Raw genomic sequence first — 24105 nt, 5'->3', positions numbered from 1 at the left:
ACAAGAGACATTTTTGATTTTTCAGAATTTGAAATAAATTGATCAATATTATACTAAATAATTTGTTATTTAAAGGAAAAAGTTTAGATAACTTCAAAACTAAAAGGTTAGGGAAGAAAACATAAATGATGTCATATAATTTTACATATGTCAAAATAGTGAGTGGGGGGAAAGCAAAGGAAATTGAAAGTGAAAGAAAATGAGACAAAAGATATGATATCTCTTGGCACCAAGAAAATAGACTTTACAAACATTATGAAATAAAAGTGATGGTTGAGCTGATGAGTTCCATATGTATAGGGACAACCCAATTTCTTAGTGGAACTTACGTGTGAGGAATCTTTTGAACATGAAAAAGACTCTAGTTGCAATGGGGTTCATAAAGCATTATGTTCATTCATGCAAATATCATTTCAAATTTTATGTATATCGTTGATGCAAGAGTATATAAATTAAATGGTTTTAAATTTAACATATATCTTTTGAAAAAAAATATTAGGCACATAAAAAAAATAAGTCAACATGTATTTATATATAAATAAATATATTATTTAATTTATTTTTAATATATATTTATATTTAAATATGTATTCTATATAAATAATTAATTCATTAATTTATTTTTTATATGTACATGTAGCATAGTTGTTCTTTCTTTGACATAAAATTCTTTTTGAATTTGGTACGTAAATAATGTATATATAGATTTATTTTGTCTCGAACTAAAATTTATTTATATTTTAGAAGAATGAACTGTTAGGATTTGGTTGAATTAGTCCCACATTGCTTAGGATAGCAAATGGAGTGGGTGGCCTAGGCTATAAATATGAGGCTAAGTTCTTCATTTGTTTTGGCACCAGTCAGAAACACTTTAAGCTTGTATCTGATTTTTCTTTTCCTCTGTACTCTTTGATTAGAGAGTGTTGTGAGGTGTAGTTAGATATTTGCTTTGAGAGAGTGTGGGTGTACTAGGGTGCCGGTGTTAGAGAGAAAGAAGACTATGTATTGTAACAATTTTCACATAGTGATATTCTCTGGTTGTCATTTGACAACGGCCGTGGTTTTTTCTCCGGTAATTGGAGTTTCCACGTTAAATTCTTGTGTTGTGATTGTGTCTATTTTATTTCTCTGTCAAAGGTGTTTTCTCAAGGGGGAATAGTGTCTTATTCCCAACAAGTGGTATCAGAGCCAGGTTCGGTAGGATTTATTCTTAGTATGCTCTGTGGTTGCAGCCTAGTCTGACCTTCCACATCAGAAAAGAATTTTATCCTGTGGCTTGAGGTTGATCTTTGGTTGCTGTTGTTGTTGCTGGAAGGCAGTGTGACTCTGTGAGAGTGTAGTTTGGAAAGGTTCTGGCTAAGGAAAGACTTGGTATTTAAGTGTGTCCATTGTGACCCACCTCTCTTTTATGGGGACCCTTCCTAGTGCACGGTCTACAGTTAAGTTATACTATTCCAGTATACGGTTGCAACAATGTCAGGATATTCAAGTGCTGTGAAGCTTGAAATAGAGAAATTTGATGGAAGAATCAATTTTGGCTTGTGGCAAATACAAGTCAAGGATGTGTTGATACAATCAGGTTTGCAACTTCCAGGAAAAGCCAATTTGGAAGTTGCACCATGAATTTTCAGCAAGGTTTCGATCTGTACCAAGGCGAAATGCTTGGAGTGGTCTAATTCCAAGTGAGTATACTTTCATGGTGGAGTATGATAGTTCTCTGAACTATGATTGTCGGTATAGACAATGGCAGCAAAGAATTGTCGGTGTTGACAATGGAAGCTGAAGATGTGTGACTATTTCAATCAAGGTGGAGATTGTTAGGATTTGGTTGAATTAGTCCCACATTGCTTAGAATAGCAAATGGAGTGGGTGGCCTAGGCTATAAATATGAGGCTAAGTTCTTCATTTGTTTTTGCACCAGTCAGAAACACTTTAAGCTTGTATCTGATTTTTCTTTTCCTCTGTACTCTTTGATTAGAGAGTGTTGTGAGGTGTAGTTAGATATTTGCTTTGAGAGAGTGTGGGTGTACTGGGGTGCCGGTGAGAGAAAGAAGTCTATGTGTTGTAACAATTTTCACATAGTGATATTCTCTGGTTGTCATTTGACAACGGCCGTGGTTTTTTCTCCGGTAATTGGAGTTTCCACGTTAAATTCTTGTGTTGTGATTGTGTCTATTTTATTTCTCTGTCAAAGGTGTTTTCTCAAGGGGGAATAGTGTCTTATTCCCAACATGAACCAATAAGAGTTAAACTGTGGACTTCATATATAATTATATAAATTTTGATAACATGTGATGAAATTATTCATTCTAATAAAATATATACATCAAATGTATGCAAACAAATTAAACTCGTTAAAATTATTTTGTAATAATATAGAAATTAAAATAGATTTACTCAAATAGAGAATAAAAAATAACTCGTCGGATTAAAAAAAGAAGAAGACATTTCATAATTTATATATTATCTTCATTGGTATTACTGTTACAAATACCTTTTTATTATTATATGTTTTATTTTTCTTCTACTTAAATTAATTAAGATTTAAAACCACAAATCATATTTAATTAAATGGAAACCTAAATGTTATAGATAGTTTCTCTTTTTCTTTTTCTGACAAATAAATCTTAACTTATAGTTTCTAAACATGGCATCTTTTTTGGGTACCAATAACACAGAAGTGGTATTTTGCATTAGACATTTTCCAAACATGAAAAAACAACCTTATGGAATATACATATATAGTGCTTTTGCTTTCAAATCTTGAGTCTCAGCTTAAAATTTGTTCTCATCACATTGTCAACAACGAAAAGAAAAAATAAAATAAAATAATAAATAAAAAAGGAGAAACTTAAAACAAGAAACAAAATAAACATCCAGTCAAAATCAGTCAAAAACACTTTATCCTATTTTTTTCTTCATGCATGCATGATTAAGTAAAAGTGCATAATAATTGATGAATTAAAAGGGATTGGTAGATATCACTTAACTAGCTTCAATTGGAGCCTGTCGGAGAGAATTTTTTAACTTTCTAATTATTGTTTTGGATATTTTTTTAGTGGAAGACCAATGGTCAAAAGAAATATATATCTTTTACAAAATCCTTGTATACCATCACGTCTCATCTTCTATTGATTTTGGTCATACACAACATGTGGCATGTAGAATTAATTCCTTTTATTTTTTATTTAATGAAATTTGAGATAATACCACCTTTCTTTTTTCTTTTTTCTTTTTCTTTTTCTTTTTCTTTTTTGCTTTTGTTTTCTTTTTTTATTTTCCTCCATATATTACGTTATCAACTTATCATCTTTCATTTTCGTTGATTTTATTGTGACGGAAAAAAACGCTCACTCATAGAAAAAGGCTCCTTTTTGAAAATTCGACTATTCAAACAATTAAAGCTATATACAATTATGCATGCTTGAGCTAACAACTTCCGTGTGCAAATATATTTTGAGATTTGAATAAGTAATTATTTATCCCAAAAATATTATTTATACACTTAAATCAGTCATTATATATTTATGTATAAATATATATTATTTAATTTATTTTAAATATATATTTTATATTTTAATATATATTTTATATTAATAACTGATTTTAATATACACATAACATAGTTATTATTTATCTATTTTATTTATTTTGAATTATTGCTTTATCAAACAATGCGTTTTGGCGAACAACTTGCATTGGAAATTTTTTAGATTTAAGTATTTTGCTAGTCTCTATATATAAGTTTATCAAATTTTTAATTAAATTTTTGTATTTTTTTAATTGAAATTTTATACTATTTTTAATTTTATAATTAGATTTTTTTTATGTCAAACATCTTAAAAATTAACAGAATTTTTTTTTTAAAATACATGCTGTCAAAAATCTAATTAAAATTTTAATTATAAATACATTCAACTTATGAAAAAATATTCAGATATATATATCTAATTATAAAATTAAAAATAGTATAAAGATTTAATTAAAAAAAATATGATTTTAATTAAAAATTTAATAAATTATAAAGACTAATAAAATAATTAAACTATTTTTTATCAATTATATATAGAATTTAATTTTAATTTATATAATTTTTAAAATTTATGAATTTAAATGAACATTTTAAATAATATATTTAAATACTAATTATTTTTACTAATGTAATAATACATAATTAGATTTTGATCAAAACTTCTATAAACTAAATCATGATGATAAGGTTTCAACGCAAATATATACACATATTAGACATACACAGCATGGACATAAAATTACAGAATTTAACTCCAAAAATATACATGCTAGCAGAACGTACAATACCATCATCATCATCATGAGTAGTTATCAAATTTAAAACTAGCTATTTGGCGTTTGGGGAATGTAATTTTCTTGTTGTTGCATTTCGTTCTTTTTGTTGTTTTTGGATCATAGTGCACAGAGTGTGTGATATTTTTGGTCGGTACTCGGTGATGATGTTTGTCTACAATTATACCAATGGTCCAATATATATATGTTAGAAGGTTTTTCTTTATTTCTTGAAATAAATTTTTAAGGTGAAATTCAATATTTATTAACATATTATACTATTTTTTTGAGGTGGAAACATAAGAAGGTTTATTTAATCTTGAATAAATGATGATCTTCAATTTCTTTTAACATTAGGGAAATTTTGTTCTTAATTAAGTCAATGAGACTTTTAAAGACAAAGTTATTATTGTAAAAAGTAAAATAATATATTTATGTGTATTTCATGTTTATACATAAACCGAGCTCCTAAGTCAAAATTACACACACTGTGTTACTCTCTATTAGATATATTTATAAAACGTACACTAGATATAATTTTTTTAGGAGAAAGTATTATTATTTTAGTTTTTAATATTTGGATTACGTTTTATTTTGGTATCCAATATTTTAAATATTTTATTTTTAATTTTAAAAAAATTTTAAACGTTCTATTTTAATTTCAAAAAGTTTTGAACGGATTTAATATTATCTAACTATTAAATTTGATACGAATAATTCACATATTAAAGAGTCAATAATGTTTGATGATTGATTATGGAGCATTGATGATTGATGATTAGAATTTGAAGTTTTGTACAATAAAAAGATGTTATAAAAAAAGTTTTGGTTATATTTTGGTGATATGACTTAACCAATAATATTGTGACATCTATGTCACTCGCTCTGTTAATAATTTGCGTCAAATTTAACAATAAGACAACATTAAACTTATTTAAAAAATTTTTAGAATAAAAATAAAATATTTAAAATATTAAAAATAAAATTTAAACGTCATGACAAAAAGAGTATTTTACTCTTTTTTTTCGTTGTTAAACCTCCTCCCAAGAGTCAACAAGGCAGTGAGTTCAGTTACAATAGTACATACACTAGATATTTATCTGATTGTTTGCATTGTTAGTAGCCAAATTAGTTATATTAGTTATGTAAAGTTAGTTAGAATTCTGTTTTCTGTTTGTGATGAATTGGCAAGTTAGTTACAGCTCCTTGCCTGTGAGTATAAGCTGAACTTCAGTTTCTCATTCCTCTCATAACTTTGTTACAAACTTACACAACTCACTACTATAACCCTCATGACCACTCATGCCTTTATAGGTAGCATTTTTTTTTTCCTTCAAATCAAACAACCATGCATATATAGGATTGCAAATTGGACTTGGCTATTGCACATGCTATCCTGCATGTTAAGCTGAAAATTACATTATTATTATTATTATTATTATTATTATTATTATTTTGAAGGTGATGACTTAGTTAATAATTTTGCTTCAATTTTTGCATTAAATTTTTTCATTTACTTTATACTAATTTTTTTTTATCTTTTGAGATTGATTAAAATTAAATTAAGAATTATTAAAAGAATTTTTTACAGAGGAAAAAAAGATTCTTTCTTTGATCTTTCCAAGATTTTCGTCTACTTTGCGGAGGGGAGACTTTAAACATCCCATTGGTTATGTATCAAGGTTCTAATAAAAATACTTGCATGCATCAAAAACCTCAAGTTCAACGCGGTAAATGCATAAAAAGGGGTCAAATTTTAGCGGACGGTGCTGCTACAATTTGCGGCGAACTTGCTTTGGAAAAAAACATATTAGTAGTTAAATTTTTTGGACATAAAACTTCTAATACCATATTATAATGATATTATTTAAAAAAATTAAAATTAATAGAATAAAATATATATATAAATAGTTATATCTCTAATAACTAATTAATTAGTTGATAATATTATTTACATAATTGACTAAAACTTTCAATAATTTGACCACATAATGAGTAGGGTTCTTTCCATAATTATTATCGATAATATTATAAAGACAAAAAAAGTCAAAATTTGTCTTATTTAACATTTATTAATTGTTGTAATAAGGTAAGTTCTGTCTATTTTTGTTTAGTTTTTTTTGTTATCAAATATTTTGAATAAAAAGTATTAGGAGGCTAGTAGATTTTATAATTTATAATCATCAAACAGTAATTATTAATATTTTTAATGGTATAAAATTATATCTAATATTATAAAATTATTCATTTTTTTACTGATTAAATACCAACTAAATTTTAATAAAAGTATTAACCTCTAAGCTTTCTCATTTCGAATTATTATTTATGTACCTCTAATCTCTATGATAGAGTTATATATGGATATAGTAGACTATAATAAAAATTGTAATTATAAAAAAATTTAGACGCATATTCCGTTTTAATAATGGATCACTTACTTACCAACTACCACTGCACTCAATTCTTTTTGTTGACTGTATAAGTATGTTTGTGCGTATTTAATAATTGTGCAAAATAAACATTTATCCAAGCAATGGTTCTGTGGAAAGTGGAAACTGCTGTTAATTATTATATAATATGTAGATGAAAAATTATATTTAATATTTTTTTAATTAACATAAATTTTATAAAGATCCTTTTTTATATTTTATTATGAATCACTTTACACAAAAAATAAATTTAATAGATAAAAATATAATATGAATAATTATATCTAACAATTTAAATGAATTGAAATATTAAATGTTCCTAACTTTTAGTTAAAGTTCAATTTTGTTCTCAATAATATTTAAAATATTTTAATTTTATTCGTAATATTTTTAAAGTGTTTCAATTATATAATTATATTTTTATTGTTAAATTACTAATAGTGTTGTCACTTTTTTTGTCAAATTTTTCTTTGTTGTATCCTTCACGCACCATTTCCAGTGCCATTGTCCCTGCTACCATTGTTGTTACCACTATTTTTTAATATAAAAATGAGAAATAGAAAAAAAACGCATAAGATAAGAAACAAAAAAAATTAAGAAAAAGGAAAAGAAATAGAAAAAATATGTGTTTTCTTCAAAGATTTTTGTATTTGGTTTTATAAAATTTTTATATTTCTATTATTTTAAAACAAACTAGTAATAGTTTAATATTAAAAATTTAATTACAAAAATACCCCGTTCATTATTCAATATTATTTATCGTGTATATAAAAAATAATATATTATATATCATTGTGTAAATAAAGAAAAATATATACTATAGTGCATTATTACTGTTCTAGAAAGAATTATGAATATATTAAGCTAACAAGTTTTTGTTTCCTTTGTATGAATTAATGGTTTGGTGTTATTATTTTAATGAGGCACTTAGATTCTGTTGTTTTGTTTGTTAAGCGAATTATTGGTGAAGGGAATAAATAAAGCATCTGACATTGATCTCCATACTTGTATGCCGTACCCCTAACCCTAGGTATAGTCCCAACAATCCCAATAAGGTTCGAACCCAAATTGAGGAACTAAGTCTCTCATATTAATTTATTTTATTTATTTATACCCTCAAAAAACCAAAGGCCACCACCACGCCAGCTTTTGCGTTTCCACACTTTAATTAATTTATTCATTAAAAAGGAATACTAAGCTATCATGGGTTGTTAATGTAGCAATAAAAGTTTGTCACATATTTTATAAAGGCGTGTATAGATTTTGTTTTTTTTTTACTAGGCAATTACTTTGATTTTTTTTGTTTTACACGGTATTCCCCAGTCCGACAGGTAAAGGACTAATTCATTGCAGATCTGAACTTCATTTAAGAGTCTGTCGTTAACTAATGGGTTATTGCATGCACAAGATAGGATTAAGCGAACGAATGAGCTTACCACTCGAACAACCCAAATTGGTTACTTTGATTGTTTTAAGAGAGAATTAGAGGATGAATTATTTTTTATTGTTAATTATTGTATAATAGGTTTAATTTAATTATATATACATTTAATATATAATAATGATGATACTTTTAATCAATTAAACTCATTAAATTTGGAAAAAGACTTTAATTATCTTAGAGCACCTAGCTACCCGTTAAATATATCTTAAAATTGTATAAATATTTTTTAAATTTCATATTATTAAACTACCAATGATGTAATAAATTAATTAATTAACACTTAATTTAAATATTATACTTTATTGGATTATTCAAATGAAAATATATAATAAGATTTATTTCATGTTGTATTAAATGTATGCATAATTAGACATATCATATAATAATACATGATAAAATTTAATTATTATCCAAAATTTATTTGACAAATGATATATAAGTCTTTCTATAAATAAATATATACACTGATTATTAAATCTTAAATAATAAAAGTATTTTAATTTGATATATGTTGTTGGTGAATTTTACTAATAATGAAGTCATGTAAACTTTTGTTAATGAAAAGATATAAAAATAAAAAAAGATGAAAGGGAATGGTGATGAGTCAATGAAAGTAAAGGAGAAAAGAAAAAGCAAGTTGTGCAAAGTTTCAGAGTCTATAAAATACATGAGAGCCTCAAAACTTTAGGTTCTTCATTGAATAGAGGGAGGGAGGTAGTAGCTACTAAGAAAGCAAAAAAACACAAGCTCTCAAACCTTTATTAGGCAAAGCCCTTGTTTGGGTGCACATACAAGGAAATAGCACAAAGGTGTGTCAAGAAAGATATCAACAAAGTAGAGAAGAAAAATTAAAGGAGAATAATAATTATTATTATTATCAAAGATTTTTAAAAATAGTTCATTATTTTCTTCTTTGTATATTTTTTATGTTTTGAAGGCATATATCATCATCACATAGAAGAGTGAGAAGTGAAGCAAATGATGGCTGGGAACCCTAATAATTGGTGGAGCATGAATCCATCTTCTTTGATCCCTTATACTCAATATGTGCTTGGATCTTCTTCTTCTTCAATTCCTTTCAATCCTTTGGTGGCAGAAATTCCAGAACCTTCTCCTCAGTCTTGGAGCCAACTTCTTTTGTAAGATCTTTCTTCCAATCCTTTGTGCCTGTATCTTCTTCTTCTTCTTCGTCTTCGTCTTCGTTTTCGTCTTATTATTATTATTATTATTAACAACATCCATTGCTATTATATAGTTTGTATTATAGATTAGCCCAATGAATAAGTCTTTCTTTACTTGAAAAAATTACAAGATAATATTTTGAGATTAAAGATTATGTTAAAATATGTTAATAAACATGACTTTATTTTTCTTTTTATTTTTCTTTTTAAAGCAACATGAACATTTAATTATCAAAGGGCCCTTTTATATTTCTTTTGATTTTTGCAGCACTGGGTTACCAGGAGAAGAAGAGAGACTTGGATTCAATCATTTTCATCAATCAAAAAAGTTAGAAAACTGGGATGACCATAATATCCTCATCAACAACAACAATAATCAACACAACACAAGAGTTGGTCCTAATAATAATAATATGATTGTTGATGGAATAATAAAGCAAGAGGTTTCCCAAAGTGGCAACTTGTACGGCCAAGAAGAGTTTCATGCTTCTAATGGGTCAACTTGGTCAACACATATGGTTCCCATTAATTCTTCATCACCTAGGTCAAGTGTCACTACCAATAATAATAACAATAATAATTTATTGGATTTCTCTTATAACAAGGTTGATCATAGCAAGAACCAACTACCTTATGCCACACCTCAGGTATATATACATAAGAAGATTAGCTAGCACTAATCATTATTATTACTATTATTTTGCTAATAATTAGCATCTTAGTATATATACTTTAATTAAGTGTTGGAATTCTAATTTAGTCATGCATGTACTAATTTTTATCTTTTATATATATTAAATATTGTAAAAATTTACGTACAGTTGTCTTTATATGAAGTTAAAAGTTAAGAATTATTATATCATAATATAGTAAAATCTGTTAAATCATCTAACAGCTCTTAATTATCAACTTCACGTAAAGACAACTGTATGTCTCTACATTATATTTAAATTAATTAATTTCTTTAATTTTCTCTTTTGCCCTAATAGTGTAATAGCACATCCAGTGCTGGAATTTGCAAGAAAGCTAAGGGTCAATCAACTTCAAGCTTACCACCATTGAAGGTCCTCTTTCTCTCTCTCTCTAAAACACAAACATACATAGTTGGTGTATTTTTGTGTGTTGTCTTTTTTTGGTTTGTTTGTCTCTCTAAGACTGTAATATTCTTTCTGCTCAGCTGAAAACACATATCATTGTTAACAGGGAGCAAAAAAAAAAAGCATATATATAAAAATTATGAATGAATTCATTTATGTCCTCATTCACTTCCATTTATGAAATCTGAAATTTTGTACTCATCATCAGGTGAGAAAGGAGAAGCTTGGTGATAGAATAACAGCACTTCACCAGCTAGTTTCCCCATTTGGAAAGGTATCAATAATAATATTAATAATTAATTCAATTATTGTTATCACACTCCATTAGCCATAAATGATAATGTCACACAATATCATGTTTAATTATTTACTTGTATATTTATTATAAAAAACATAATAAAATACAAATTTAATTTTAATGTACTATTAGTATAAAAATAATTATTTTTTATATTAATAACATAAATAATTATTTAAAAAAACGAATATAATTAAATAATTATATAAATTGATAAAATATATACTTAAATGTTTATATTAATTCATACATAGAAATTAATTAAGAAACTATTACAATACAACTAGTGATATTATTGTATAGAAAATTTTTTAAATGTATTTAAAACATTGATATTTCAGTAATTTTAATAATTAATTTTAATTAATAAATATTATATATATTTTTTATAATTAAAATTAACGGTTAAAATTATTAGAACATCGATGTATCCAGTACATTTAAACTATTGTATGTATTTGGTTACAGTGTTTACTAGTCCATCCCCATGAATAGTTATTTTCCAGCTTTGTAAGATCCAATATCCAATAATCTAGACTTTAGGTCTTTATTAATATGAACTTTTTGTGATTGATTTTAAGCAAAAAAAGAGAAAAAAAAAAAAAGAGAAAGAAAAGAAAGGTGAAAAGAAAGATGACCAGGCCTTGTGGTATGTGTTTAACTTTTGCAGACTGACACAGCTTCTGTGTTGTTAGAAGCCATTGGATATATTAGATTCCTTCAGAGTCAAATTGAGGTGATGTTTCTCTCTACACACTCACTCACTCATTCATCTGCAACTGCAAGCTATTCATCAGTGTCAGTAGTGTTAATTAGAGCATGCACTTAAAGTACTGTTACCAGACCCATATCATCTTTCTCCATCTCACAATTCAAAAACATTCTTTAGCCATGCAAGTTATCAATTTTTAATTTACACACTCATCTTATAGTTTTTTTAATAATATTTTTTTAAAAATTAATTTTAAATTAATTTAATTATTCTATTAACTTTTATAATTTTATTTAATTTTTAATTAAACTCTTATATTTTTTTAATTAGATTTCTACACTGTTTTTAATTTTATAATTATATTATTTTCATATTAAAAATATTAAAATTAACATAATATTTTTATCAAAATACATATGGTCAAAGATTTAATTAAGTTTTTAATTAAAAATACCTTTAATTTGCGAAGAAATTCAGTTAATTTTAAAAAATTTTACACTATAAAGGACTTAATTACAAAATTAAAGCAATGCATGAATCTAATTGAAAAAAAAACATAAGGATCTAATTAAAAATTTAATAAAATTATAAAGATCAACAAAGTAATTAAACCTTTAAAATTTTATTTGTAATGTTCTGATATGAGTTAATTATAAATTAGGAAGAATTTTAAATATTTTTAAAATATTGGTGTTTTGATAATTTTAATTATTAAACATAATGCCACTCATTAGAAAGGTTTATTAATTATTATTATTTGTAATAATGATGTGATTTATTAATTTTAAATTTATTTTTTCACTCACTTGGTGCAGGCACTTAGTTCTCCTTACTTAGGCAATGGATCAAAAAACATGAGAAGTCAACAGTATGTAAGTACCAATTTTCCAATTCAATATAACAAATTATACATGTGTTGAACATATAATTAAATATAGTAAGGGAGAGGTATAAACTAATGTGAATCTTTTTTTTTTAATCTTGATTTGATAATGTATGTCAATTTGAATTATTAGATGATAAAAAGGGAAGAAAGTATATGAACATTAAAAGTATGGTATTATATATATAATGTCCAAATAATTTATAAACACTAACTTTTTCCAAAGCCTCTTTTTCTCTTCAAACTCTCACGCGTTTGAGAGAAGGACAAAAATATCCATATTGTATGTTATGTAACTAGAACAGGGACAGTTCCATATAATTGAAGGAAAAGTTCCCACTTTTTAATTTTTTTAATTTTTTAATTTTTTTTAATTTTTTAATTTTTATTTTATCAAACAAACAGGTACATGGAGAAAGAAATTCTGTATTTCCTGAGGACCCCGGTCAGGTATGCATGCTTTATTGGATCCATCAACTTTTTTCATTATAATTAAATTAATTATTAGGAGGCTCATCATAATGCAATATTATTCTAATTAATTATTTAATTAATTAATTAAACCCTAGAGAAAGAAGAAAGGATAGAATTGAAAAATGACATGGTTTCTCAGCTTTTTAAAACACCCTTTTAAAGCTACTAGTGAAAAGCATAATGTGAGGCTACATTGCTATTAAGTCAAAAAGTGAAATTACTAATTAAACTTTTTTAAATTAATATATTTTTTTATTCCTATCTAGCTGTTGAATGATACTGGCCTGAAAAGAAAGGCAGCTTCAAGCCAGGTATTCTTTCTTTCTTTTCATACAAAGCTGTCTCATGATAAGTTTAGTATATTCTCCCTTCATTGACTCATTCTTATTTTTGGGTGTTTTATAAGTGTGAATTCTTCAACCTAATCATTATTTTCTTTTGATAAACTCAGCCTAATCATTATCATTGTGTATCAAGTTAAGAAGCATTCTAAGCTTTTTTCATTACTTAATGATGAAGATAACATATTAAATTCAAGTACATGTTATTTATTTCTTTCTTCAATCCCGGGGGGAAAAAAGCAAGGGCTATTTTAGCATCTTATTCATTCTAAAGTTATAAAAAAATTCTTATAAATTAAATACTACAATGTTAGTCCAAACATTTCCGAAAACATGTTATTTTAAAAAAATAGTTTTATAGTAGTTAGGAAACCAGATTATCATAACTCTACTCTTTAGGAATTAAATTAAAATACTTTTAAATTAAGTTTAATTATTTTATTAGTCCTATAGTTTCACTAAATTTATCATCTTTGCACTTTTTCTTTAATTAAGTCCCAACATTATTTTAATTTTGTAATTAGATTATTTTTATGTTAAAAATATTAAAATTAACTAAATATTTCTCTTAAAAAATATGGTCAAAGATTTAGTTAGGTTCTTAATTATAGATATTTTTAATTTAAGAAAAAATATCCAATTAATTCTAATATTTTTTACACTAAAAAAGATCTCATTATAAAATTGAAAGCAATATAGGGACCAATTGAATAGAAAAAAAATACAGAAACCTAATTGAAAATTCGGTAAAACTATAGAGATTAACAGAGTAATTAAACGTTTAAACTATAAATTTAATTATTTTAAAAATAAAATTATTTTAGAAATAATTGAAATGTTTGGACTAAAAATTGAAATTCTTTAATGTAAGAAACAAAATTATTTAAACCTATTAATTAATTAATTTTATTTATGAAAAAAAAAACATTCAGGATTCAAAAGATAATAAGGCAAAGGATTTGAGGAGTAGAGGATTGTGCTTGGTACCTGTGTCCTTCACCCAACATGTTGGAAATGAAAATGGAGCTGATTTCTGGGCACCTGCATATGGTAGTGGATTCTAATTAACATGTATGAGTATGAATCCTTTTTTGCTAAACAAATTAAAATGTGACAATATATAACATCTTGAGCAGTCAATCTGTAACAATGAGAGAAGGTTGATTCCTCACGATGCTATATGGCATTAATTATTTATGATAATGAAAAAAAAAAGTGTCCATAGTGTATTGTCACTAATCTAATTATTAGGATATATTAATTATTAAGTTGTTTGAGACGTCAAAAATATTTTAGCTATTGTAATTTAATTTTAATTATATATTCTTAACTACTATGCATTTTCTACTGATGAGGTAGTATACTAGTATACCTTAGCTTCTTTAATTGATTCGGAAGGAGGATTATGTTTGTATGTACGATGCAAGATTATAATTAATATTGATATTTAATAAAATTAGAAAAAAAGAAAAGATGAATAATATTTATTGTATGTTATTGTATACGAGAGAATAATATTATTTATTTATACTATTACTAAATTAATTTTAAATTTTAAGATAAGCTAAAACAATCAAAATCTTTAAATGATTCTGTTAGAGAAAGATAAATATAACTAACTTAAAAAAGATAAACATAATAAATTTTATTTCTAGAAGAGAAAGATAAGATAACAAAAATAAAAATAACACAAGAATTTAATAATATTTGTGAAAAGAATTTTTATACTACTACTATTTATAATTATATTTAAATTTGATCTAATCAGACCGTTAAAAAAATTAATGAACAATTTGTCAGTGAGTAAATGATTGGTTTAATTTAGAAGCGTTCCTTTTAAAGCAAGTTACTAAGATACAAAATTCAAACTAAATTAAGATATATTTTGATATTGTAAATTTATGTTCTACGATAGAGATAGAGATAGAAATATAGATAACCTAAACATCGAATTACAATTTCAATATTTGAAACCGTTTTAAACAACTTTATACAACAATTAATTTTGTATTTTTAAGGAATTAAAATTAAATTTGGTTATTTAAATTTGATTTGGAATTGTTCCTATTTGTTTATAAGTTGATATCTTTTGGTAATTTGCTCTTAATTAGTTATCTTAATCTATTTTATCTTCTTTCGTATCTAAATATCCTCTATTGGAAAAGTATGAGGAGCCAATGAAATATTTATATAATATGTACAATGGAGGTTTATGGAGTATTAGAGATATAATTATTAGTGTTACATTTTTCCATCAGCTGAAGTTTTTGGGATGAGTTGTATCATGACATGGTATTAAAGTGCTAGATTCGAAAGGTCAAGAGTTCGATCCTTGATAAACCTAAAAATTAAATTAATTTTTCGAGGAGATATTTATTATCCCTTGTACTCGGATGATTATTCTAAATAGTATAGAAGATGTTCATTTCATAACTCAATAGTCATTGTACACATTTCAGAACACCTGCCTTCTCCATGGATGATCAACGTAGCCTCTTCTTCCGTATTTTGTTCTCACTCTTGAGATTTTGTATCGTAGCTTTTGGAATTTTTTCTTGTTATGTCTTCCTTTCTTTTTCTTTTCAATTTTTGGCAATTCTTAGGGCTGTAATTTTACTTCTATTTCGTTAACTTAGAGGCCAATTAATTTTATTTTCTGCTTTTTTTATTTTTTAAATCATGACATGGTTCTGGTTGTTTTCTCCTAGTGAGGGTACGAAGAATGCACGAATTTATTAGGAGAAATTACGTATATAAAATAATTAGATAAAAAATTTATACAGTTATAATCTTCTAAAAGTATTTATATTCTGTTCTAATTTTTTTTTTTATATAAACTGCGATATTCTATGGTATTTTAATCATTTATACCCGCTATATTTTGTCTACTTTATTACGATTTACATTTAATAAGATAATTTTCATGTGTTTAAAAAGTCTGATTAATGATGTTTTAATTAGGATTAGAAGTGAGCCGAGTTGAGTGGAGTTAGACCAAACTCAAGTTCGGTTCACAAAAATTAAGTTTGGCTCACGACTCGACTCATTAACAATCGAACCTATTTCGTAAGTTCAAGCTCGACTCAACGAAAGCTCACGAGCTGGCTCAAATAAATAATAGGAACATAATCTATAATTCTATATCAATAAATTATAACTTATATATATTAAAAAATTATTAAAAAATAAATTTAATATATTATTTATCTATCAATTATAATATGCATTTAATATATACTTTTAATATTATACATATAATCGAGTCAGCTCACGAGCTAATGAGTTGAGCTTATCCAAGCTCAAATCCGGCTCATTTAATTTATGAGCTCAAATCCAAGCTCAAACTCGACTTACCAGCTCACGAATTCAACTTATTGAGCTATTAATGAGTCGAACTATTAATAAATTATAATAATTATTGAAATAAATAATTTTAAAAATATTTATTAAAATAAATATTTTTTTTCTTATTTCGTTTACATTATAAATGACATAATTTTGCACGTATCAGTGTAAACGAGATAGGGATAGCTTTTCAATTTTCATATATCTCGTTTATAGTGTAAACGAGATATATGTATTTATAAATAATTAAATATAATTTTTGAAAATAATAAAAAATATTAATGATTTAAATTGGACTAAACTCTTAAAAATAAAATGTATCAAATAATAGGAAAGATAAACGATTTTAAATAATAGGAAGATGGACGGTTCATTTAAAATAAGTACATTAACAACTTTCCCAACTGTTGAAATAAGTGAAAGTACACTGTTAAACTGTCTACTTAATACTGTTATCTTTTTTTTAACTACTCATTATTAATAAACTATTACTTCTTTTATTCACGTACTTCCATCTATAGATAATTTTTTTGTTAGGATTTATATAAAAATTTGAAATTTTGTACATAAAAATTTCATTTGTTACACAGAGTACATACAAATTTGAAATATAATTTAAATAACTTTATCCAAAAAAAAGATGGATTGATTGATTGGATGATTTCTAATAATAAATAAGTCAATGCCCGTTGGATAGAAAGAAAGGTAACCGTGTTAATAGTGGACAGTTTAACAGTGCACTTTTAAAGTAAACGTGTTAACATATTTATTTTAATAGATAGTCCATCTTTCTTATTATTTAAAATTGGCTGTTTATCTTTTCTATTATTATTTAAAATCGTGCATTTTTTATATTATTTGAAACATTCTTTTTTTAAGAGTTTGATCTAATTTAAATCATTAATATTTTTTATTATTTTTAAAAATTATATTTAATTATTTATAAATATTACGAGATATATGAAAATTGAAAAACTACACATATTTCGTTTACATTATAAACGAACAAAGTCTATATAAAAAAGATTAGAATAAAAATGTAAGCAGTTTCATAATGTTGTAATTTATGTAAATTTCTTCTCCAATTATTTTATACGTGTAATTTGTCCAATTTATTATATTTGATTAAAAAAGAGGAAGCGAATATGTATTGATATTTCAACCAATTTTGCTTAATCAAATTTTGTCTTGAATCTTATAAAAGAAAGAAAAAAAAAGGAACAATGTCTCGGATCGTAAAAAAAATGAGGGCAAATTTATGCAGAGTATTCATATGCATGCAGATTCTGCAAAAATAAATTGGTCGTGTTTTGAAAGCTAATAAGGGACGCTAATTAATATTATTTATACTTGCACATAAACAAATAAATGGCATGCAATGTAATGCGATGATCATGAATGCTAATATATTATACATCATTAATACAGTCACTAATATTTTATATTTTTTTAAAGTTAATTCAGCCTTTTAATCTCATTCCAAATTCTGATTATTTTGTAGGTATATTTATTAGACACTAATAAGTAATAATCATGAATATCACGCACGTGATATAAATGTTTACAAGACGTTTATCCTTTTTTTTTCTTTTTTTTTTTAATCATTAAATCTGTTTTCTCTTAAATTATATATAGGATGTCAAGAAGTCTAAAAATTGATGGTATATAAAATCACTATCATTGTTTCACAAATTTATTAGGAACAAAATCATTTTACATGTGTATGATGTTTTGCCTAGAGCTACTAAAAAAAATAAAAAATTCATTTCAATTCACCGTCATTTTTTTCTTCAAATCCAATATATTACCATTCCTCAATAATTTATTATTGTCAAATTTTAAAATTCCATGTAATATTATTAACCTTAGCATGAGAAAATTTGACTATAAATTTAATATTTGAAAAAAAGATAAATAAGTCTTAAATTTATTAACTCGAAGATAAATAAATCTCTGATAAATTAAAATATAAAAATATGTTTTACTTTTTAAAATGTGAGATATCTAAATTTTTCTGTGTAAAATATACGAGAATAACAAATACATCTTTAGAAGGACTTAGATATTTTACATTTTTAAAAATTAAAGACATTTTTATATTTTTAATTAATTAAAATTTTATTTATCTTTAAATTAAAATTAAAGGTCAATAACCTATTTAAAGTGTTCTCTTTGTATTTTTATGGACTTGCCAACAACAAAATATGAGTAACTTGCCAAGAGTTTATGGCTATGAAATTCATGTAAGTGGCTTGTGGATAGATCTAGCTATATCTAGGGTCGGTATATATATATATATACTAGTGTTAAACCCGTGGATGCACGAGCTTATATTTAAATTTGATAAATTAAATTAAAAATAATATTTTATAATCATATATTTTTTAAATTTAGTATAACACTATCATCATCGTTATATAATAAACGTGTTAAATATGTTATTTTATCTTTATTCAAAGTAAAATATGAATAGAAGAGTTCGAAGTTTATAATATTCTTGAACCATAAGGAGGGAGATAAAAAAATAAGAACATATATAACTGTAATAATAGCATGTTAATTTTACCCTAAATTTTATATCAAAAAGCTAATAAAAATTTATCAACAACCTAATATCTTACTAACTTCATTAGAAAATCATTGGATGTTGTGCTCCTTGTTACACATTTCATTTCAAATTTGAAAAAAGAGTTATAGATAAATTAGTTATATCTATAGTAAAGATTTGTACAAAAGTGTAAATCATAACATGCTATTAAAATGAAAATAATATTATTCTTACCTAAATATTATTAAAAACCTCTTTGAACACGACATTTGTTGTTGATGACTTTGGATTGCCGTCTTCGTCTATAATTAAAATCCTGAGGCCACTGTGACTCTTAACTCTTGACAAAGCAACATAAAGTTGTCCATAGATGAACATTGATTTTGGCAAATAAAGCTGTACATGTGATAATGATTGATCCTAACTCATGTTAATGGTCATTGCAAAGCATACTGTTAATGAAAATTGTCTCCGTTGGAACTTAAATGGCAATCCTGAATCTAAAGAGATCAAGTTCATTCTTGGAATGTACACTTTATCTCCAATATTTCTACCGGTCACTACCGTCGCTCCAATTACGTTGCTGCCATGTTTGTTAACTATTAATCTTGTCCCGTTGCATAAACCTGAAGTCTGGTCTATGTTTCGCAATAGCATTACAGCGACTCCTGACTTCAAAGTCAACTTGTGATTGAGTAGTCCCGAACATTTGATGTCATTTAGAAACTCTGGTGTGAACCACTCTTGTTATACATCTTCATTCTCATCAGCTTGACATGTTGTGTCAGAGCTCAAATACTCCTTTTCCATCCCTGGAAAGATTGTCAAGACAAAATCGTTTACCTTCTCGACACTCTTAAGTGTGGGTGCAAGAATTGCTCTACTCTGAAAATACCTGTAATCTGATATGTTTTGCAACAAATTTGGATATGCAAAGTCTATCAAATGAGAGAGAGGATCATCAGTAGTTGTAATCAATAGATCATCTGGAATTTCAACTTCTGATTCATCACCAACAACAGAGATAATATTTCCATTTCCAACATCAAGTATCCAATTAGCAAATATCTTCATTTTACCTTCATCTTGATCCAAAGAAGACATTAGAAGCCTCATATTCTTATGCAATTTCAGAACCTTACAAAATGACCACAGCTGGGATGAGTTAATAGTGGATGCTAATATATCGTGTCTACTTCCTTTCGGAATCACCGGAAGTATCTGTCTGAAATCACCTCCTAGAACAACAATCTTACCACCAAATGGTTTATGTGTCTTATGTTGATCGGTAACTGACATAAGATTCCTGAGCGTCCGATCAAGTGCTTCAAAATGACAGTTGTACCTTCCCTCGCATACAACATATTGAGAACTCAAAATTGGATCCTGTTTTGGACTTCTCTGATCTCTCCTCATATCATATCATGGCGTTGCAATGCCGACAAAAAATTCTGAGTCATCAATATCTATCACATCTAATAATCACCAAGATAATAAATTGTTTTAGTTATATCTGCAACAAATAATTTATATAAAAATATACATTTCTTTCACCATGTTAAGTATAAAAATAATATTTATAAAAGATTACCAAAAATGCAATTTATGGATTAAAAAGATGAGATCATATAATACAATTTCATTGTGCCAACCTCAAGATTTAAGTTTTACAATAAATCAATGTTCAAATACAAAAATTATAATATATAACCATATCTTAGTTTGAATTTTAAAACTTGAACACTAAACGATAATTTTTTGTTTATAAAAAGCATAACAATAGTAAATAATAAAGTGCTGATATTGCTACCTCTTAAATTACCTGTATTCTCAGCAAAATCGAATATGGCTGGGTATTAAATTTGCACAGAATCATCTAAAATAGTCGTATTTTCAATAATATCCTCAACTTCTTGAAAAATGTTTGAAAGATTTGTAGTCAATTCCTTCAAAAATGTTTCTCTTTGTATCAGGTGTCTTTTTTTTCAACTATGCACACTTCTTCTAATTCTTTAATATCTAAATTTGAATTAAATGTACTTACTCCTGTAATCATTAGAGATAATACATCAAACATTTTATATTATAAAAAAAGAAAAATGAATATATGTTAAATGTTTGAATCAGCTAAATTATGAATATATATTATGAAGGTAGAATTAAAGATAAAAAAAGTAAAATTTTAGTTTTGTGATAATTACAATCTATCATGTTTATCTTACCATGTCTCTTTTGAAGTAGCATAGTCTTCCTGTTCAGTCTTACATCCCTTTGCAATCTAATTCGATTTGTGTACTCCAATGAATCTATAATAATTATTTAGCATATACCAATGATTGTTTTTAATAGACCAATTAAAAAGTTAAATGTTTGGTCTTTAAATAATAAAAACATATTAACATAGTAACTGGTAGATATTATTTGATGTTTGTTGAAGATGTTGTTGACTTGTCTGATGACATGAACTATCATATGCTTCATGTGTGATATCCGAATTATTAATATCACTAATATTGGAACATCATTTTTTTTATCTACAGAGTGTAGATTAGTAATTGGTGACCTTGATCAATGTGGTGTTGGGTTATTACCTAATAAGATAACTCGAGATATTAGTTTTGAACATATTTTCTGTTAAAGTTTATAATTGAATAAATAGTAGAAAAATCAAAATACATAAAGTGTATGTACATTCCCATAAGCAAGTTCTAAAAAAATCATCTAAAAATAAATCTGTATTAATGCTATTTGTAATGTTCGACAACACCGATTGAAAATGCACACCATTAGAACTATCACTCGAATTTCCTGTAATTTTTTCATAAACAAATTTAGTAACATATTACGAAGACAATGTAAATTAATAATTTATTACTTGTCAATAGCTAAATAATATATAGAAAATATTGTATTTTATGGGCTTTCATTCGGCCAAAATACTCATGACATGTTAGTTATTTTGTATACCCAATAAAAACTAAATATATAGAACTGACATACTTAAAAATACCAAATAAAAAAATATATTATTCTAACCTAAAAACAAAAATGATAAAATAATTAATTTATTTTTTTATATGAAATCTACCTTGAATTGTGCTTTGCTTTGTATTTTCTTTGTCTTTTAATATCAATCTTCTCTTCAATATAATCTTACTTCTCTTTGGACTTCTTGTATCTTTCAATATATACCTAAAAATATCAAATAAATAATTTTTTTAACCAATTAAAAATATATATACATTATACATAATACATTTTTATTATCAAATTTTTTATATTATTAAAAAAAATAAAGTAGTATACATATGACAGCGTCTGTTTTTGGTATACATGTCCATCAAAATATAGACACAGGAGTATACAGGAGTACATGTATGTTGTTTGTTTACTGAGACAAAAATATGAAAGACATAGTCGTACACAAACACCCATTAAAAACATGTATTTTGTGTCTCTCTAAAATGCGAAAACACTAATTTTTAACTTGAGACACTAATTTTTTTACAATTTTTTCTCATGTCTAACTTACCAAATAGAATATGAAATTAATGCCTTCTTATGTCTATGTAAAATTGCACAGATTTTATTTTCGATGACTGCTTTAATTATCTATTTAAAATTGCACAGATTTTATTTTCGATGGCTGCTTTAATTTCTTTTTTATTCTCATTTATTTAGTTATGTAAACATATTTTACAGAAAATAATATATATTTTTGTACAAAAGTATCTTTTTTCAAATAAATATAAGTTTAATCTCACGATCAATAAATTCAACTTATAGTTAAAGAGATTGAAAATGAACAACTTATAAGTAAAAGGAGAGAAAAAGATAAAAGTACCTCTATTGTTATAATATAAAAAATAACAATGTAAACGAAGTAAATAGAAAAAAATTATAAATGTGACAAATAAAAAAATTTAAATTTAAAAATCAAAACGGCTAAGAAGCCACTTAATTAGGAATTAGTATTAGAGTTTTAAATTTCAAATTTTTAAATAGAATTTTCTAATTAGCTAGTGTAAATTTAAAATTTTTAACTAAAATTTTTTTAATTAAACGTTTGTTATTCATTAAGAATATAGAAATTTGTTAATTTAAAAATAATTTTTATTAGTTTCGTCATAAATAGTATCAATCCTATTATAAAAGTTAAATGTTTGGTCTTTAAGTAATAAAAACATATTAACATAGTAACTGGTAGATATTATTTAATGTTTGTTGAAGATGTTGTTGACTTGTCTGATGACATGGACTATTATATGCTTCATGTGTGATACCCGAATTATTTCATGGACTATTCATAAACAGTATTAACTTTATTATACTTTTTCTAAAATTTAAACAGTATTACATTTTTTTTAAATAGTATAAATAATTTCACATCTTAATAAGACTGATAATTCTATTTATTTTATTATAATCCTTTGTAATTAGCATAGTAACTTATAAATTATATAAATTTTTAAAAAATATTCTTAAACTCAATTGCTTACGTAAAAATTAAAAAAAAGTATATTTGAATTTAAATTTAAAATTATAAACATAATACTTTAATTAAAAATTATAATTAGATTTTTTTTAAATAAGTACACATTAAAAATTAATAACTAACTTAATTGTATCAACAATAATTCAAAGAAAAAATTTATAACCTTATGACATTAAATATTAAATTAAAAATTATCAGAATATCAACTGTGAGAATCAAATTAAAAATAAAATCACAAGTAATAACCAAATAACTTCAATTTATATTTAAAAAAAATTCTAAATTCCAAACATAAAAATCGAAAAGAACCAAAAGAAAAATAATAACTCAAGAAAAGACAATGTTTCCACCAAAACAAATATATGTTTGGCATTATTCTATTAGATAGACTCTAAAAGAGATTCCAAAACATGTGCATCCAAATTCTCAAGTTTCTTTCTCAATCTTGATCTTCTTGCAAGTTGAGGTATCTCCTTCCACCTTCGAATCTTCCGACTCCGAGGATAGTCACTTAGTTGGTGTAATAGCACTTTTCAACAATTCAGATTCATCA

General features: G+C 25.3%; 2 protein-coding genes across 2 annotated transcripts; one reads left to right on the top strand and one right to left on the bottom strand.

Annotated features, from left to right (window-relative positions):
* The first annotated feature begins 8865 nt into the window (after positions 1 to 8865).
* On the top strand, positions 8866 to 14515 carry LOC107464090 (transcription factor bHLH68-like). The gene is made up of 10 exons (XM_016082999.3): positions 8866 to 8987; positions 9116 to 9317; positions 9628 to 10006; positions 10349 to 10423; positions 10665 to 10730; positions 11425 to 11490; positions 12282 to 12338; positions 12755 to 12799; positions 13090 to 13134; positions 14097 to 14515. The coding sequence occupies exons 2-10, from the start codon at positions 9157 to 9159 to the stop codon at positions 14226 to 14228; spliced, it is 1026 nt and encodes a 341-aa protein (XP_015938485.1). The 5' UTR covers positions 8866 to 8987; positions 9116 to 9156; the 3' UTR covers positions 14229 to 14515.
* Positions 14516 to 19804: 5289 nt separating this feature from the next.
* Positions 19805 to 20473, bottom strand: LOC107463884 (uncharacterized). Its single transcript, XM_016082767.1, has one exon. The coding sequence runs from the start codon at positions 20471 to 20473 to the stop codon at positions 19805 to 19807; it is 669 nt and encodes a 222-aa protein (XP_015938253.1).
* Positions 20474 to 24105: the final 3632 nt, after the last annotated feature.

This window comes from Arachis duranensis, chromosome 9, assembly GCF_000817695.3.
Source record: "Arachis duranensis cultivar V14167 chromosome 9, aradu.V14167.gnm2.J7QH, whole genome shotgun sequence".
NCBI lineage: Eukaryota > Viridiplantae > Streptophyta > Magnoliopsida > Fabales > Fabaceae > Arachis > Arachis duranensis.
The sequence above is the reverse complement of the archived record's forward strand: the minus strand, read 5'-3'. Positions and strand labels throughout refer to the sequence as shown.

Coding starts and splice junctions, on each gene's coding strand:
- LOC107464090 (XM_016082999.3), top strand. CDS start 9,157: ATGATGGCTGGGAACCCTAATAATTGGTGGAGCATGAATCCATCTTCT. Junction 10,007..10,348: donor TACCTTATGCCACACCTCAG/GTATATATACAT, acceptor TTGCCCTAATAG/TGTAATAGCACATCCAGTGC. Junction 12,339..12,754: donor ACATGAGAAGTCAACAGTAT/GTAAGTACCAAT, acceptor TCAAACAAACAG/GTACATGGAGAAAGAAATTC.
- LOC107463884 (XM_016082767.1), bottom strand. CDS start 20,473: ATGAGGAGAGATCAGAGAAGTCCAAAACAGGATCCAATTTTGAGTTCT.